The 18470-nt window shown below is 44.2% G+C and overlaps 1 protein-coding gene across 1 annotated transcript in view; it reads left to right on the forward strand.

Annotated features, from left to right (window-relative positions):
* Positions 1-18470, forward strand: part of SNRNP27 (small nuclear ribonucleoprotein U4/U6.U5 subunit 27) — a 38814-nt gene that overhangs the window by 10690 nt on the left and 9654 nt on the right. Inside the window, exons 3-5 of the mRNA XM_040414423.1 lie at positions 7246-7346; positions 8567-8646; positions 17623-17687. Coding sequence (XP_040270357.1) covers positions 7246-7346; positions 8567-8646; positions 17623-17687 — 246 coding nt within the window. The remainder of the gene's footprint in view (positions 1-7245; positions 7347-8566; positions 8647-17622; positions 17688-18470) is intronic.

The following is an 18470-nucleotide window of genomic DNA, read 5'->3' on the forward strand; positions in this document are numbered from 1 at the left end:
ATATACACACTGATATATGGCCAGTCTGCCTGCATACAGATATATACACTGATATATGGCCAGTGTGCCTGCATACAGATATATACACCGATATATGGCCAGTCTGCCTGCATACAGATATATACACACCGATATATGGCCAGTCTGCCTGCATACAGATATATACACACCGATATATGGCCAGTCTGCCTGCATACAGATATATACACTGATATATGGCCAGTCTGCCTGCATTCAGATATATACACCGATATATGGCCAGTCTGCCTGCATACAGATATATACACCGATATATGGCCAGTCTGCCTGCATACAGATATATACACACTGATATATGGCCAGTCTGCCTGCATACAGATATATACACACCGATATATGGCCAGTCTGCCTGCATACAGATATATACACCGATATATGGCCAGTCTGCCTGCATACAGATATATACACACCGATATATGGCCAGTCTGCCTGCATACAGATATATACACTGATATATGGCCAGTCTGCCTGCATACAGATATATACACACTGATATATGGCCAGTGTGCCTGCATACAGATATATACAGATATATGGCCAGTGTGCCTGCATACAGATATATACACACCGATATATGGCCAGTCTGCCTGCATACAGATATATACACCGATATATGGCCAGTGTGCCTGCATACAGATATATACACACTGATATATGGCCAGTCTGCCTGCATACAGATATATACACACCGATATATGGCCAGTCTGCCTGCATACAGATATACACACTGATATATGGCCAGTCTGCCTGCATACAGATATACACACCGATATATGGCCAGTCTGCCTGCATACAGATATATACACCGATATATGGCCAGTCTGCCTGCATACAGATATACACACTGATATATGGCCAGTCTGCCTGCATACAGATATATACACACCGATATATGGCCAGTCTGCCTGCATACAGATATATACACCGATATATGGCCAGTGTGCCTGCATACAGATATATACACTGATATATGGCCAGTCTGCCTGCATACAGATATATACACACCGATATATGGCCAGTCTGCCTGCATTCAGATATATACACCGATATATGGCCAGTCTGCCTGCATTCAGATATATACACCGATATATGGCCAGTCTGCCTGCATACAGATATACACACTGATATATGGCCAGTCTGCCTGCATACAGATATACACACTGATATATGGCCAGTCTGCCTGCATACAGATATATACACTGATATATGGCCAGTCTGCCTGCATACAGATATATACACTGATATATGGCCAGTCTGCCTGCATTCAGATATATACACCGATATATGGCCAGTCTGCCTGCATACAGATATATACACCGATATATGGCCAGTGTGCCTGCATACAGATATATACAGATATATGGCCAGTGTGCCTGCATACAGATATATACACACTGATATATGGCCAGTCTGCCTGCATACAGATATATACACACCGATATATGGCCAGTCTGCCTGCATACAGATATACACACCGATATATGGCCAGTCTGCCTGCATACAGATATATACACCGATATATGGCCAGTCTGCCTGCATACAGATATACACACCGATATATGGCCAGTCTGCCTGCATACAGATATATACACTGATATATGGCCAGTCTGCCTGCATACAGATATATACACTGATATATGGCCAGTCTGCCTGCATTCAGATATATACACCGATATATGGCCAGTCTGCCTGCATACAGATATATACACCGATATATGGCCAGTCTGCCTGCATACAGATATATACACTGATATATGGCCAGTCTGCCTGCATACAGATATATACACTGATATATGGCCAGTCTGCCTGCATTCAGATATATACACCGATATATGGCCAGTCTGCCTGCATACAGATATATACACCGATATATGGCCAGTGTGCCTGCATACAGATATATACAGATATATGGCCAGTGTGCCTGCATACAGATATATACACACTGATATATGGCCAGTCTGCCTGCATACAGATATATACACACCGATATATGGCCAGTCTGCCTGCATACAGATATACACACCGATATATGGCCAGTCTGCCTGCATACAGATATATACACCGATATATGGCCAGTCTGCCTGCATACAGATATATACACTGATATATGGCCAGTCTGCCTGCATACAGATATATACACTGATATATGGCCAGTCTGCCTGCATACAGATATATACACCGATATATGGCCAGTCTGCCTGCATACAGATATATACACTGATATATGGCCAGTCTGCCTGAATACAGATATATACACACCGATATATGGCCAGTCTGCCTGCATACAGATATATACACTGATATATGGCCAGTCTGCCTGCATACAGATATATACACTGATATATGGCCAGTCTGCCTGCATACAGATATATACACACCGATATTTGGCCAGTCTGCCTGGACTGGAAATTCCACATGGAGACCATAGAATGATATACTTCACTGTTATGTGGGTATAAAACCATTTAGTTATGGCCCCTGATGAAAAATTCTTACTTATCTCCTCCCCACCACTTCAGTCCTGCACCCCGGGTCCTGTTCAGCCATCTTTCATTCACCAGCTTGTTTACGCCTGGCCGAATACGGACATGGTCAGTTGTGACACTTAAGGCTACTTTCACACTAGCATTCGGGTGTCCGCTTGTGAGCTCCGTTTGAAGGGTCTCACAAGCGGTCCCGAACGGATCTGTCCAGCCCTAATGCATTCTGAGTGGATGCGGATCCGCTCAGAATGCATCAGTCTGGCACAGTTTGTCCTCCGCTCAGCAGGCGGACACCTGAACGCAGCTTGCAGCGTTCGGGTGTCCACCTGGCCGTGCGGAGGCAAACGGATCCGTCCAGTCTTACAATGTAAGTCAATGGGGACGGATCCGTTTGAAGTTGACACAGTATGGCTCAATTTTCAAACGGATCCGTCCCCCATTGACTTTCAATGTAAAGTCAAAACGGATCCGTTTGCATTATCATGAACAAAAAAAATAAAAACTTTTTTTTTTTTTTTTGTTCATGGTAATGCAAACGGATCCGTTCTGAACAGATCTAAGCGTTTGCATATAGGTGCGGATCCGTCTGTGCAGATACCAGACGGATCCGCACCTAAACGCAGGTGTGAAAGTAGCCTTAGGGTACTTTCACACTTGCGGCAGGACGGATCCGACATGCTGTTCACCATGTCGGATCCGTCCTGCGGCTATTCCGCCGTGCCGCCGGACCGCCGCTCCGTCCCCATTGACTATAATGGGGGCGGAGCTCTGGCGGTGCACGGCGAAAGGCCGCCGGACTACTGCATGTCAGGCTTTTTAGTCCGGCGGCTTTCGCCGTGCTGCGCCGGAGCTCCGCCCCTCTTCCCCATTATAGTCAATGGGGACGGAGCGGCGGCACGGCGAAATAGCCGCAGGACGGATCCGACATGGTGAACAGCATGTCGGATCCGTCCTGCCGCAATTGTGAAAGTAGCCTTAGCCAGTGACTGGCTTCAGTGGTGACATGTTTCAAAGAGGAACGGGACCCAGGGCGCAGGATCGGACCAGCTAAGTAGGACTCTGTCATTAGGTGATCCACGCTAGGGGCCATAACTAAATTGTTAATAATTCCTGAAAAAACCCTTTAAGAATTATTCCCATCTTGTAAAGTGGGGACATATCTCTAGGATTAGCCCTGATGATACGATTGGTAGGTGTCCGACCTGAGCAACACTCACCAGTACTGAGAATGAAGGAAATGCACTGCACTATGTAGCACTGTGTACTCTTCTACATTTTCCTGCACAGCGCTGCCGTGGAGCTGGGAACTGTTGCTGACCCCATTCATTTGAGTGGAGCTGGGAACTGTTGCTGACCCCATTCATTTGAGTGGAGCTGGGAACTGTTGCTGACCCCATTCATTTGAGTGGAGCTGGGCTGAAGTTCCTTGTTCCCTTGCAATGGCTAGGTGCATTGCTGTGCAGGGAAGGAGCTGCATTTCCTTCATTCTAAGGATTGGTCGGAGACCTAGAAGTCAGACTCTCGTTGATCATAAAGTGATGGCAGATCTAAAAAAGAAAATCACTAATTAGCATCAATGCTTGTGGCTATAACAGGAGCTTTCATTACAGTATGATATTGCATGCCATTCTGCTGTATTCAACTCACCTGTACTGACTGTAGGGGAAATCATCTTGGCGTGCCTTGATCACCTGTTCTCATACACGGAAACCAATTTGAGCACACAGAGCTGCAGTGTAAAGCATGAGGGAGAAACATAACACTGATGAGACTGCAGGTGCTTCAGACTGTCCTAGGCCTCCTTTTCAGCTTATGTTTGCCATAACCCTAATATTATGGGATAAATAATCGGCTGACAGCTAAATCCACACCTCGTGCCCTCGCCTCACCCCCATCTACCTCGTAAACGTGCACACTTGTATTTGGAGAGGGTGCATGTTTACTTCAGTAGGGAGAGGCGAATAAGCTGCTGCTGGCCTAGAGAAGGAACCGCGTGCACATAGTGAAATCCGACATGCCCAATACTTCCTTACCCTGAAACCAGACTTGGGGGATACAGTAGTAGAGGTCCTCGTACCCCCTTACATTGTAACGTGTATGGTCAGCTCTACACTACCATGTACTAGGACTGGGTGATTATGACCTGAATTAAAATCACCATTAATTAAACATTTTACCTTGATTCCATTTACTGAACGATTATTTTGTTAGTGATCTGCCCGGCAGACTGCGGTGTGACCCTCTCCTCTGTTTCCATCCTGGCGGGCAGCGGTTTCTCTGGCATGCATAGGCCACACGCCAGGGAAGTGACTTGGACAGATTCAGAAGTAGCCTGGGCCCCTGAAAGTATCACCAGTAGAGATGAGCGAACTTCTGTTTTAAGTTCGGCGTCTAAAGTTCGGCTTCCGGTTAGCGGAGGATCCCGATATGGATTCCGAATTCCGTTGTGGTCCGTGGTAGCGGAATCAATAATGACCATTATTGATTCAGCTACCACGGACCACAACGGAATTCGGAATCCATATCGGGATCCTCCGCTAACCGGAAGCCGAACTTTAGACGCCGAACTTAAAACAGAAGTTCGCTCATCTCTAATCACCAGCACTGTTCTGTTCAATGGGAATACCATCTGTCCCAAGAGAACCCCATTTAGAGTGCCCTGGGAGTACCACCTGTCAGAGGGGGGCAATATACAGTCGTGGCCAAAAGTTTTGAGAATGACACAAATATTAGTTTTCACAAAGTTTGCTGCTAAACTGCTTTTAGATCTTTGTTTCAGTTGTTTCTGTGATGTAGTGAAATATAATTACAGGCACTTCATACGTTTCAAAGGCTTTTATCGACAATTACATGACATTTATGCAAAGAGTCAGTATTTGCAGTGTTGGCCCTTCTTTTTCAGGACCTCTGCAATTCGACTGGGCATGCTCTCAATCAACTTCTGGGCCAATTCCTGACTGATAGCAACCCATTCTTTCATAATCACTTCTTGGAGTTTGTCAGAATTAGTGGGTTTTTGTTTGTCCACCCGCCTCTTGAGGATTGACCACAAGTTCTCAATGGGATTAAGATCTGGGGAGTTTCCAGGCCATGGACCCAAAATGTCAACGTTTTGGTCCCCGAGCCACTTAGTTATCACTTTTGCCTTATGGCACGGTGCTCCATCGTGCTGGAAAATGCATTGTTCTTCACCAAACTGTTGTTGGATTGTTGGAGGGTGTTTTGGTACCATTCTTTATTCATGGCTGTGTTTTTGGGCAAAATTGTGAGTGAGCCCACTCCCTTGGATGAGAAGCAACCCCACACATGAATGGTCTCAGGATGCTTTACTGTTGGCATGACACAGGACTGATGGTAGCGCTCACCTTTTCTTCTCCGGACAAGCCTTTTTCCAGATGCCCCAAACAATCGGAAAGAGGCTTCATCGGAGAATATGACTTTGCCCCAGTCCTCAGCAGTCCATTCATCATACTTTCTGCAGAAGATCAATCTGTCCCTGATGTTTTTTTGGAGAGAAGTGGCTTCTTTGCTGCCCTTCTTGACACCAGGTCATCTTCCAAAAGTCTTCACCTCACTGTGCGTGCAGATGCGCTCACACCTGCCTGCTGCCATTCCTGAGCAAGCTCTGCACTGGTGGCACTCCGATCCCGCAGCTGAATCCTCTTTAGGAGACGATCCTGGTGCTTGCTGGACTTTCTTGGACGCCCTGAAGCCTTCTTAACAAGAATTGAACCTCTTTCCTTGAAGTTCTTGATGATCCTATAAATTGTTGATTGAGGTGCAATCTTAGTAGCCACAATATCCTTGCCTGTGAAGCCATTTTTATGCAACGCAATGATGGCTGCACGCGTTTCTTTGCAGGTCACCATGGTTAACAATGGAAGAACAATGATTTCAAGCATCACCCTCCTTTTAACATGTCAAGTCTGCCCTTTTAACCCAATCAGCCTGACATAATGATCTCCAGCCTTGTGCTCGTCAACATTCTCACCTGAGTTAAAAAGACGATTACTGAAATGATCTCAGCAGGTCCTTTAATGACAGCAATGAAATGCAGTGGAAAGGTTTTTTGGGATTAAGTTAATTTTCATGGCAAAGAAGGACTATGCAATTCATCTGATCCCTCTTCATAACATTCTGGAGTATATGCAAATTGCTATTATAAAAACTTAAGCAGCAACTTTTCCAATTTCCAATATTTATGTAATTCTCAAAACTTTTGGCCACGACTGTACATGCATGTACCCTTTATGATGCAGTAGCTAATGTGGTAGGAGCTTGAGGTTCTTTTAAATCTGAGTACTCCATGTCTTTGGAGGAGACACCGTGTAAGGGAGCAGGGATTACTAAAGATGCGGCCTCCCATACAGCAGGTCCTGGGTATAGGATAAAACTTGTATATACAGGGCTATCCCCAACCACTGTCAGAATGCTGAGGGGCCCCTCCTCCAGGGCATCAGACTTCATTGTCAGAGCGTGGACCCCGGGACTCCATAGAAGCAGGTAACTCAACTATTATATTTCAATTAATTGCCTAAAACTAGCATGTGACTGGTCATGGCTGATGAAGCAGAGCCAGCATTGTGGAAAATACATAGCAGGGAGCAGCACCCATGGGGGTGGGGACTGCATATCCTTTTGTAGACCACAGCTGGGATTCCACTATACTGTGAATTAGAGCTTTGAGATCGCTATGTTTTTTTTTTTTTTTTGTGGTTATCAGGTCACCCCGCCGGCACAGGTCTTCCAGCCTCTCACCTGGTAGACGTGATGACGACAAAGATGGTAAAGATTCAAAAATGGTCAAGGAGCGGGAGATGACAGGTGAGCGTGCCTTTTATATGAGGTTTAAACCACGGAGGCTGTGTGCCACGTGTATTATGTCTTGCAGGCACTGATTTTTGCCTTTGCTGAAAAGGAACGTGATTTTTTTTGATGTACCAAAATTCAGGCGCATGATTCTTGTACAAAATAAGCCTCCTCGCAGGTAGTTAATATCTAGACTACGCCAGCATCAGCCACTGTGCTAAATCTACCTTCACACTGGCGGCAGCAGGTTGCTCCTCGCCGGATCTGTGCTAACGCTAGCCCACCGTGCCCTCTGAAGTTTGCTCCGGAACAGTCTGCCGGACCCTGCTACCGCCAGTGTGAAGTAGCCTTAGAAAACCACATTCCTTCCATTGGTTCTGCATACACTTTCTTCCTGTAGCCTAAATTATTTGGCGAGGGTAAAGCTGGTCATACAGTGTTGTAGTGGCAGCAGGGTCACTGGTTGTAGGCTTGTCTGAAGAGGTGGGTTTCCAGGTTTCTTTTGAAGGATTCCAATGTAGATAAGAGTCTGATATGTTCCAAAATATAGGGGGATGAAAGGGAGAATAAATTGGAGGTGATTGTGGAAAGAGCAGATACGAGTAGGGAATAAGGTCTTGTGAGGATTGGAGATTGCATGTGAGATGATCCCGTGTGATGGCCTGTATGTCAGTTAGTGGGGAACCCGTCTCCTCACGCTGATTAAGGTGCTCTCTCCCCAAGGAGAGTTAGTTCCCCCCATCCTGCAGACTTACAAATGCCCCTGCACTACAAGGCTAACTGCACACGTTTTAGCCGCCCGTCTTAAAAAAGCCCCATAACTAGCGGTGGATCCCCCAGAGTTATGAAGAGGTGCCAGCCTCCCCATAACTTCGGGGCATCCAGCGCCAGTTCTAAATGTAAGACCTCTTCCTAGCTGGCTTACATTTGGACCTTTGCCTACAACAGGCGTAGAAAATGATGAATGAGATGGGCCTGCTGACCCGCCCCCTTCTTTAGACCTTGCGTGATCGGGGAAAAGTCGCAGATTGCGGCGCAGCTAACCATTGCTCCGCCATGTCACCTGAAATATGCCTAATTTAGGTGTATTTCAGATTAATAAATGACTGGGCTATCTGTGAGTTATAGCTACCTATAATCCATATAAACATTTGACAGTTTTTCTCTGTATAAATCCTCCTCCCACTGTAGACGCTTATAAAGGCCAGCTCTAATCATATACGTTTTTTCTGCAGCGGAGGAACTTGAAGGAAAGACTGAAGAGGAGATTGAAATGATGAAGATGATGGGTTTTAGCTCATTTGACACCACTAAGGTAATGCAAGTATAATCTTTTCAGTAGATCTGTGTGTCGCAGTACATTACACTGTATGTTCCCCTTCTACCCTAAAAGTTACTCAGTATTGTAAGGCTCTGAATGTCTGGAGATATTCTCCCCTAGAAACTGGAGTATTTGCAGACTTCACTCTTTAGATACACCGGAACAATACCAATGGGTTGTTAAAGGGAACCTGTCACCGGGATTTTGTGTATAGAGCTGAGGACATGGGCTGCTAGATGGCCGCTAGCACATCCGCAATACCCATTCCCCATAGCTCTGTGTGCTTTTATTGTGTAAAAAAACGGTTTGATACACATGCAAATTAACATTGGAGGGGGGGTTAGGCAAAGTGAGAGGGCTCCCTCTGTCCACCAATCAGGGACCCCACTGCTGATCGGTTGCTATGACAGCCTGGGGTCTTGTTAAGGCTCTCAGGCCTGTCATAGGGATCTGCCTGCAAAGCCATGTCTGAAGCTCAGCTTAAGGCTCTATTCACACATCCGTAATAATGGGTCCGCATCCGTTCCGCAAATTGCGGAACAGGTGCGGACCCATACATTCTCTATGGGGACGGAATGGATGCGGACAGCACACAGTGTGCTACCCGCGTTTCCAGAGCGCGCCCCCGATCTTCCGGTCCGCGGCTCTGTAAAAATAGACCATGTCCTATTCTTGTCTGCAATTGGGGACAAGAATAGGCAGTTCTTTGGGGGTGTTGGCCGGGTGTATTGTGGATCCGCAATACACTATGGACGTGTGAATGGACCCTTAGGCCTCTTGCACACGAACGTGTTTTCATTCCGTGTCCGTTCCATTTTTTTGCGGACCGTATACGGAACCATTCATTTCAATGGCTCCACAAAAAAAAAGCACGTACTCCATGTGCATTCCATTTCCGTATGTCCTTATTTTTGTTCCGCAGATAAAAATAGAACATGTCCTATTATTGTCCGTATTACGGACAAGGATAGGACTGTTCTATTAGGGGCCAGCTGTTCCATTCTGCAAAATACGGAATGCACACGGATCTCATCCGTATTTTTTGCGGATCCGTTTTTTGGGGACCGCAAAATACATACTGTTGTGTGCATGAGGCCTAACAGGTAGCCAGTGAAAATCCTATAGATTGCAATACTATTCTATTGCAGTCTATGGCACACGCGATCAGGACATTGAATATACAGGTCCTTTAAAAAAAAATTAGCATATTGTGATAAAGTTCATTATTTTCTGTAATGTACTGATAAACATTAGACTTTCATATATTTTAGATTCATTACACACAACTGAAGTAGTTCAAGCCTTTTCTTGTTTTAATATTGATGATTTTGGCATACAGCTCATGAAAACCCAAAATTAGCATATCATGAAAAGGTTCTCTAAACGAGCTATTAACCTAATCATCTGAATCAACTAATTAATTCTAAACACCTGCAAAAGATTCCTGAGGCTTTTAAAAACTCCCAGCCTGGTTCATTACTCAAAATCGCAATCATGGGTACGACTGCCGACCTGACTGCTGTCCAGAAGGCCATCATTGACACCCTCAAGCAAGAGGGTAAGACACAGAAAGAAATTTCTGAACGAATAGGCTGTTCCCAGAGTGCTGTATCAAGGCACCTCAGTGGGAAGTCTGTGGGAAGGAAAAAGTGTGGCAGAAAACGCTGCACAAGGAGAAGAGGTGACCGGACCCTGAGGACGATTGTGGAGAAGGACCGATTCCAGACCTTGGGGGACCTGCGGAAGCAGTGGACTGAGTCTGGAGTAGAAACATCCAGAGCCACCGTGTACAGGCGTGTGCAGGAAATGGGCTACAGGTGCCGCATTCCCCAGGTCAAGCCACTTTTGAACCAGAAACAGCGGCAGAAGCGCCTGACCTGGGCTACAGAGAAGCAGCACTGGACTGTTGCTCGTCATTCGGAAATCAAGGTGCCAGAGTCTGGAGGAAGACTGGGGAGAGGGAAATGCCAAAATGCCTGAAGTCCAGTGTCAAGTACCCACAGTTAGTGATGGTCTGGGGTGCCATGTCAGCTGCTGGTGTTGGTCCACTGTGTTTTATCAAGGGCAGGGTCAATGCAGCTAGCTATCAGGAGATTTTGGAGCACTTCATGCTTCCATCTGCTGAAAAGCTTTATGGAGATGAAGATTTCATTTTTCAGCACGACCTGGCACCTGCTCACAGTGCCAAAACCACTGGTAAATGGTTTACTGACCATGGTATTACTGTGCTCAATTGGCCTGCCAACTCTCCTGACCTGAACCCCATAGAGAATCTGTGGGATATTGGGAAGAGAAAGTTGAGAGACGCAAGACCCAACACTCTGGATGAGCTTAAGGCCGCTATCGAAGCATCCTGGGCCTCCATAACACCTCAGCAGCGCCACAGGCCTCCATGCCACGCCGCATTGAAGCAGTCATTTCTGCAAAAGGATTCCCGACCAAGTATTGAGTGCATAACTGAACTTAATTATTTGAAGGTTGACTTTTTTTGTATTAAAAACCCTTTTCTTTTATTGGTCGGATGAAATATGCTAATTTTGAGATAGGAATTTTGGGTTTTCATGAGCTGTATGCCAAAATCATCAATATTAAAACAAGAAAAGGCTTGAACTACTTCAGTTGTGTGTAATGAATCTAAAATATATGAAAGTCTAATGTTCATCAGTACATTACAGAAAATAATGAACTTTATCACAATATGCTAATTTTTTTAAAAGGACCTGTACAAGTCTTCTGAGGGGACTAAAAAGTACAGTGATTAACCGCCTCCGGACCGCCTAACGCAGGATCGCGTTCCGGAGGCGGCAGCCCTGCGCAGAGTCACGCATATATGCGTCATCTCACGAGACGCGAGATTTCCTGTGAACGCACGCACACAGGCGCGCACGTTCACAGGATCGCAAGGTAAGCGAGTGGATCTCCAGCCTGCCAGCGGCGATCGTTCGCTGGCAGGCTGGAGATGTGATTTTTTTTAACCCCTAACAGGTATATTAGACGTTGTTTTGATAACAGCGTCTAATATACCTGCTACCTGGTCCTCTGGTGGTCCCTTTTGTTTGGATCGACCACCAGAGGACACAGGTAGCTCAGTAAAGTAGCACCAAACACCACTACACTACACTACACCCCCCCCCCGTCACTTTATTAGCCCCTGATCGCCCCTGATCACCCCATATAGACTATAGACTCCCTTCAGACGTCCGCATGATTTTTACGGATCCACTGATAGATGGATCGGATCCGCAAAACGCATACGGACGTCTGAATGGAGCCTTACAGGGGCGTGATCAATGACTGTGGTGATCACCCCATATAGACTCCCTGATCACCCCCCCCTGTCATTGATCACCCCCCTGTAAGGCTGCATTCAGATGTCCGTATGATTTTTTACGGATACATGGATCGGATCCGCAAAACACATACGGACATCTGAATGGAGCCTTATAGGGGGGTGATCAATGACAGGGGGGTGATCACCCCATATAGACTCTCTGATCACCCCCCTGTCATTGATCACCCCCCTGTAAGGCTCCATTCAGACATTTTTTTTGGCCCAAGTTAGCGGAAATAATTTTTTTTTTTCTTACAAAGTCTCATATTCCACTAACTTGTGTCAAAAAATAAAATCTCACATGAACTCACCATACCCCTCACGGAATCCAAATGCGTAAAAATTTTTAGACCTTTTATATTCCAGACTTCTTCTCACGCTTTAGGGCCCCTAGAATGCCAGGGCAGTATAAATACCCCACATGTGACCCCATTTCGGAAAGAAGACACCCCAAGGTATTCCGTGAGGGGCATATTGAGTCCATGAAAGATTGAAATTTTTGTCCCAAGTTAGCGGAAAGGGAGACTTTGTGAGAAAAAAAATAAAATATCAATTTCCGCTAACTTGTGCCAAAAAAAAATAATTTCTATGAACTCGCCATGCCCCTCATTAAATACCTTGGGGTGTCTTCTTTCCAAAATGGGGTCACATGTGGGGTATTTATACTGCCCTGGCATTTTAGGGGCCCTAAAGCGTGAGAAGAAGTCTGGGATCCAAATGTCTAAAAATGCCCTCATAAAATTAATGTGGGCCCCTTTGCGCATCTAGGCTGCAAAAAAGTGTCACACATGTGGTATCGCCGTACTCAGGAGAAGTTGGGCAATGTGTTTTGGGGTGTTATTTTACATATACCCATGCTGGGTGAGATAAATATCTTGGTCAAATGCCAACTTTGTATAAAAAATGGGAAAAGTTGTCTTTTGCCGAGATATTTCTCTCACCCAGCATGAGTATATGTAAAAAGACACCCCAAAACACATTGCCCAACTTCTCCTGAATACGGCGATACCACATGTGTGACACTTTTTTGCAGCCTAGGTGGGCAAAGGGGCCCACATTCCAAAGAGCACCTTTACTATTTCACAGGTCATTTACCTACTTACCACACATTAGGGCCCCTAGAATGCCAGGGCAGTATAACTACCCCACAAGTGACCCCATTTTGGAAAGAAGACACCCCAAGGTATTCCGTGAGGGGCATGGCGAGTTCCTAGAATTTTATATTTTTTGTCACAAGTTAGCTGAAAATGCTGATTTTTTTTTTTTTTTTTTTTTTTTTTTTTTTTTTTTCCCCTTACAAAGTCTCATATTCCACTAACTTGTGACAAAAAATAAAAACTTCCATAAACTCACTATGCCCATCACGAAATACCTTGGGGTGTCTTCTTTCCAAAATGGGGTCACTTGTGGGGTAGTTATACTGCCCTGGCATTCTAGGGGCCCAAATGTGTGGTAAGGAGTTTGAAATTAAAATATCTTGGCAAAAGACAACTTTTCCCATTTTTTTTTTTTTATACAAAGTTGGCATTTGACCAAGATATTTATCTCACCCAGCATGGGTATATGTAAAATGACACCCCAAAACACATTCCCCAACTTCTCCTGAGTACGGCGATACCACATGTGTGGCACTTTTTTGCAGCCTAGGTGGGCAAAGGGGCCCACATTCCAAAGAGCACCTTTACGATTTCACAGGTCATTTACCTACTTACCACACATTTGGGCCCCTAGAATGCCAGGGCAGTATAACTACCCCACAAGTGACCCCATTTTGGAAAGAAGACACCCCAAGGTATTTGCTGATGGGCATAGTGAGTTCATAGAAGTTTTTATTTTTTGTCACAAGTTAGTGGAATATGAGACTTTGTAAGAAAAAAATAAAAAATAAAAAATCATCATTTTCCGCTAACTTGTGACAAAAAATAAAAAGTTCTATGAACTCACTATGCCCATCAGCGAATACCTTAGGGTGTGTACTTTCCGAAATGGGGTCATTTGTGGGGTGTTTGTACTGTCTGGGCATTGTAGAACCTCAGGAAACATGACAGGTGCTCAGAAAGTCAGAGCTGCTTCAAAAAGCGGAAATTCACATTTTGTACCATAGTTTGTAAACGCTCTAACTTTTACCCAAACAATTTTTTTTTTTTTTACCCAAACATATTTTTTTTTTATCAAAGACATTTAGAACAATAGATTTAGAGAAAAATTTATATATGGATGTCGTTTTTTTTGCATAATTTTACAACTGAAGTGAAAGTGAAAAATTTCATTTTTTGCAAAAAAATCGTTAAATTTCGATTAATAACAAAAAAAGTAAAAATGTCAGCAGCAATGAAATACCACCAAATGAAAGCTCTATTAGTGAGAAGAAAAGGAGGTAAAATTCATTTGGGTGGTAAGTTGCATGACCGAGCAATAAACCGTGAAAGTAGTGTAGTGCAGAAGTGTAAAAAGTGGCCTGGTCTAGGGGGGCTGAGGTGGTTAAAGTAAAAATAAAAGTTTTTTAAAATATAAAAATTATAATCATCCCAGTTTAACAAATAAAAAAATGTAAAATAATTTTTTTTTTAAATAAACATAATTGGTAAATCGCCGTTTGCTGTTTTCTGGATGACTGCAATAGTCATTTTTAGAGCATAGTAAACACAAAAAAAAAATGGAATTGTGGGGGCTTTTCTTTTTCCATTTCACACCCCCATTTATTATTATTTTTTTTTCAATACAAGCTATGGTCTATTAAATGGTGCCATTAACCTCCTGGTGGACATATGACGTGCCGTTACGGCATGATGTCCTGGTACTTAAGGACACATCAATTCAGACCTGCGGTTTGCGGCGTTTACGGGTGGTTGCGACGGTGATCGGAGGTGCCATCTGGTCCCCGTGCGGCTATAATGGGGACCCGATGGCATGGAAGGCAGCGCGATGCCTTCCGGTGATGAGCCTGTGAGATCCAGCCCCCTGGATCTCACAGGCCGGAAGCTGTATGAGTAATACACACAGTATTACTCATACAGCCAATGCATTCCAATTCAGAAGTATTGGAATGCATTGTAAAGGATTAGACCCCCAAAAGTGGAAGTCCCAAAGTGGGACAAAAAATAGTGACATTAAAAAAAAAAAAGTTTTCCCCCCAAAAAATTAAGTTTCAGGTAAAAAGAAAAATCATTTCCCCTAAATAAAGTAGACATATTGGGTATCGCCGCGTCCATATCGACCGGCTCTATAAACATATCACATGACCTAACCTCTCAGATGAACACCGTAAAAAATAAAAACTGTGTTAAATAAACCATTTTTTTTGTCACCTTAGTAGAGTTTTTAAGATACCCAATTTTTGATTCGATTTCGATACCATAAAAAAGTATTGCGATATTCGATACCACGCGAAAAAATAAACCAAAAAAGCCACGTGCATTCCGCATTTTAAAAAATGGCGAATCGCGCAGTTTTATATTATTTTTTCTGTTCCAGCGTTCACCGCATAGATTTTTTTTTTTATTTTATATTTTAATAGTTTGGACTTTTCGGATGTGGTGATATGTGATATATTTATTTATTGTTTATATATTTTATATGTGAAATTGGGAAAGGGGGTGATTCATACTTAATATTTTGGTGTGTTTTATTTTTTATTTATTTTTTTATTAACTTTTTTCTCTTTTTTTTTTTTTTTTTTTTTGTTTTTTTACACTTTTTATTTGATAACTATTTCCCCCTTTAGGGGGCAGAACCTGGGATCTTTTCATTCCTTGTCCTATTCACCCTGATAGAGCTCTATCAGGGTGAATAGGATCTCACACTCTCGGCTTTGTGCACACTGCAGCAGGGAGCAGACTATGGCAGCCAGGGCTTCAATAGCGTCCTGGCTGCCATGGTAACCGATCGGATCCCCAGGATTACACTGCTGGGGCTCCGATCAGAAGCTTCCACTGCACTACCAATAAAAGGAGGTGAGGGGACCCTGTGGCCACTGCCACCAATGATTTTAATACTGGGGGGGGTTGATAGGGGCGAGCGCACTGTGCCACCAATGATTTTAATGGGGTGGGGGGTTGAGGGGGGGCGGGCGCACTGCGCCACCAATGATGATTAACCCTGAATACAGGAGGCGGGTACTGGCAGCAAATCAGCTGCAGTTAACCCCTCAGGTGCCGCACCTGAGGGGTTAACTGCCGCTGATAGCCAACACCCTGCCTCTGACAGGGAGCTGCTATGCGATTCTGCTGCCGGCACCTGTCTCCTGTATTATGTGTTAAAGTCTTTATTTCCTGGGTCCAGACTTAAAGTATTAGGCTACACAGAGCGGCGCCCAGCGATGTCCCAGCACTTACTATTATTCCTGGGCGCCGCTCCGTTCGACCGCCGTCCCATTACGGTCTCCTGCTCCGTATGCAATTTACTATCGGAGCAATGGGGAGGAGACATCAGCTCCTCTAGTGGGCATTCCTTCTCCCTGCGCTGTGCTGCGATTGGACAGTGCTACAGCCAGGGAGAAGGAACGCCCACTAGAGAAGCTGATGTCTCCTCCCCATTGCTCCGATAGTAATTTGCATACGGAGCAGGAGAGGAGACAGTAATTGGGCACTGCGGGCGAACGGAGCGGCACCCAGGAATAATAAGTGCTGGGACATCTCTGGGCGCCGCCGTAAAAACTGCCACCCTATCCCGTAGTTTCTAAAATGGGGTCACTTTTTGGGAGTTTCTACTCTAGGGGTGCATCAGGGGGCTTCAAATGGGACATAGCGTCAAAAAAGCAGTCCTGCAAAATCTGCCTTCCAAAAATGGTATGGCGTTCCTTTCCTTCTGCGCCCTGCCGTGTGCCCGTACAGTGGGTTTTTGAAAATTTCTGAAAAACTTCAAGATTTGCTTATAAACGTCTAAGCCTTGTAACGTCCCCAAAAAATAAAATTGCATTCACAAAATGATCCAAACATGAAGTAGACATATGGGGAATGTAAAGTAATAACTATTTTTGTAGGTATTACTATGTATTATAGAAGTAGAGAAATTGAAACTTAAAAATTTGCTAATTTTTTAAAATTTTTGGTAAATTTAGTATTTTATTTTTTTTTATAAATAAAAATGTTGTTTTTTTTTTACTCCATTTTGCCAGTGTCATGAAGTACAATATGTGACGAAAAAACCATCTCAGAATGGCCTGGATAAGTCAAAGCGTTTTAAAGTTATCAGCACTTAAAGTGACACTGGTCAGATTTGCAAAAAATGGTCTGGTCCTTAAGGTGAAAATGAGCCCGGTCCCTAAAGGGTTAAATAATAAAATGTGTCACAAAAAATTAACTCTCATATGGCTGTTTGAATGGAAAATTTTAAAAGCTATGGCTCTTTGAAAGTGGGGAGGAAAAAAACTAAATGCAAAGACAAAAATAAGCCTTAAAGGGTAAAAAAAAAAAAGGTCCAACTATTGCATTTTCGAGTGTGCTGGAACATTCATGGATGAAGGACAGGGCAATAAAAGTGAATGGAATCCAGACATCACCATTTCTACTTTGGTTATAATAAATGCAGTTTTCTTCTCGTGCTGCTAGTACTGGTCCGGAGCTCATTTCAATATGGTGATGCCCGACACAACATATGTAACTGGCAAAATGACCGTGTCTTCCTTTGTTCTTTCTCAGGGGAAGAAAGTAGATGGATCTGTTAATGCATATGCCATAAATGTGTCTCAGAAAAGAAAATACAGGTAAGGCCTTGCATGTCCACATTACTTTTTTTTTTTTATGTAATTGGCTTGGTCTCACTAAGTAAACCTTAGTTCCCTAGTTAACACTTTTCCATAGGTATTGAATTACCTAGTAATTGCAGCTTGCTCTTTGCTCCCCCAGGCATTTCAGTGGTGCGGCTAAAACAGCATTGCTAGGTGTCATCCGTCTTCTACCTTCTATATACAGAAGACGGAGGACGTAGTAGTGGGCAGTCCCAAATGTTGCGTGCGCGCTCCCGTCGGACCGAAATAGTGCCGATATTCGCAATAAAAATTAGCGATCAACTACCCAGGAGGAAGAGGGCGTGTTTAAGTCTGGTTGGGGTGAGGCTGCACGTTCCCAAGATGAGCTGAATGAATTCTGGGTAGTTAGGGAGGGAGGTCTTAGCCTCAGGGTAAGGGTCCATTCACACATCCATTCCAGCCCCATTGAAAGTGAATGGGTTCGCAAATTGCGGAACGAATGCGGACCCAAATTACGGATGTGTAAATGGACCCTAAGGGCATCGGCGGCCATCTTGAGTCGGAAAAGAAGTCTTGTGAGGAGCGGTTGCTATGGACGGAATCTTATTAAACAAGTGGTATGTGAACACAATAATTGGTGATTATGGATTATCACCACAGCAGCAACAACATATATGAAAATTGAATTTTGAGTAAAAATATGACTGTTATCCTTTAACACTTCATTAAAGGGTTATTCCACTTGTTAAAAGTTATTCCCTAACTATTCGATTAGTGGTGATCTTACTGCTGCCCCCC

Source organism: Bufo bufo, chromosome 1, assembly GCF_905171765.1.
Source record: "Bufo bufo chromosome 1, aBufBuf1.1, whole genome shotgun sequence".
Classification (NCBI taxonomy): Eukaryota; Metazoa; Chordata; class Amphibia; order Anura; family Bufonidae; genus Bufo; species Bufo bufo.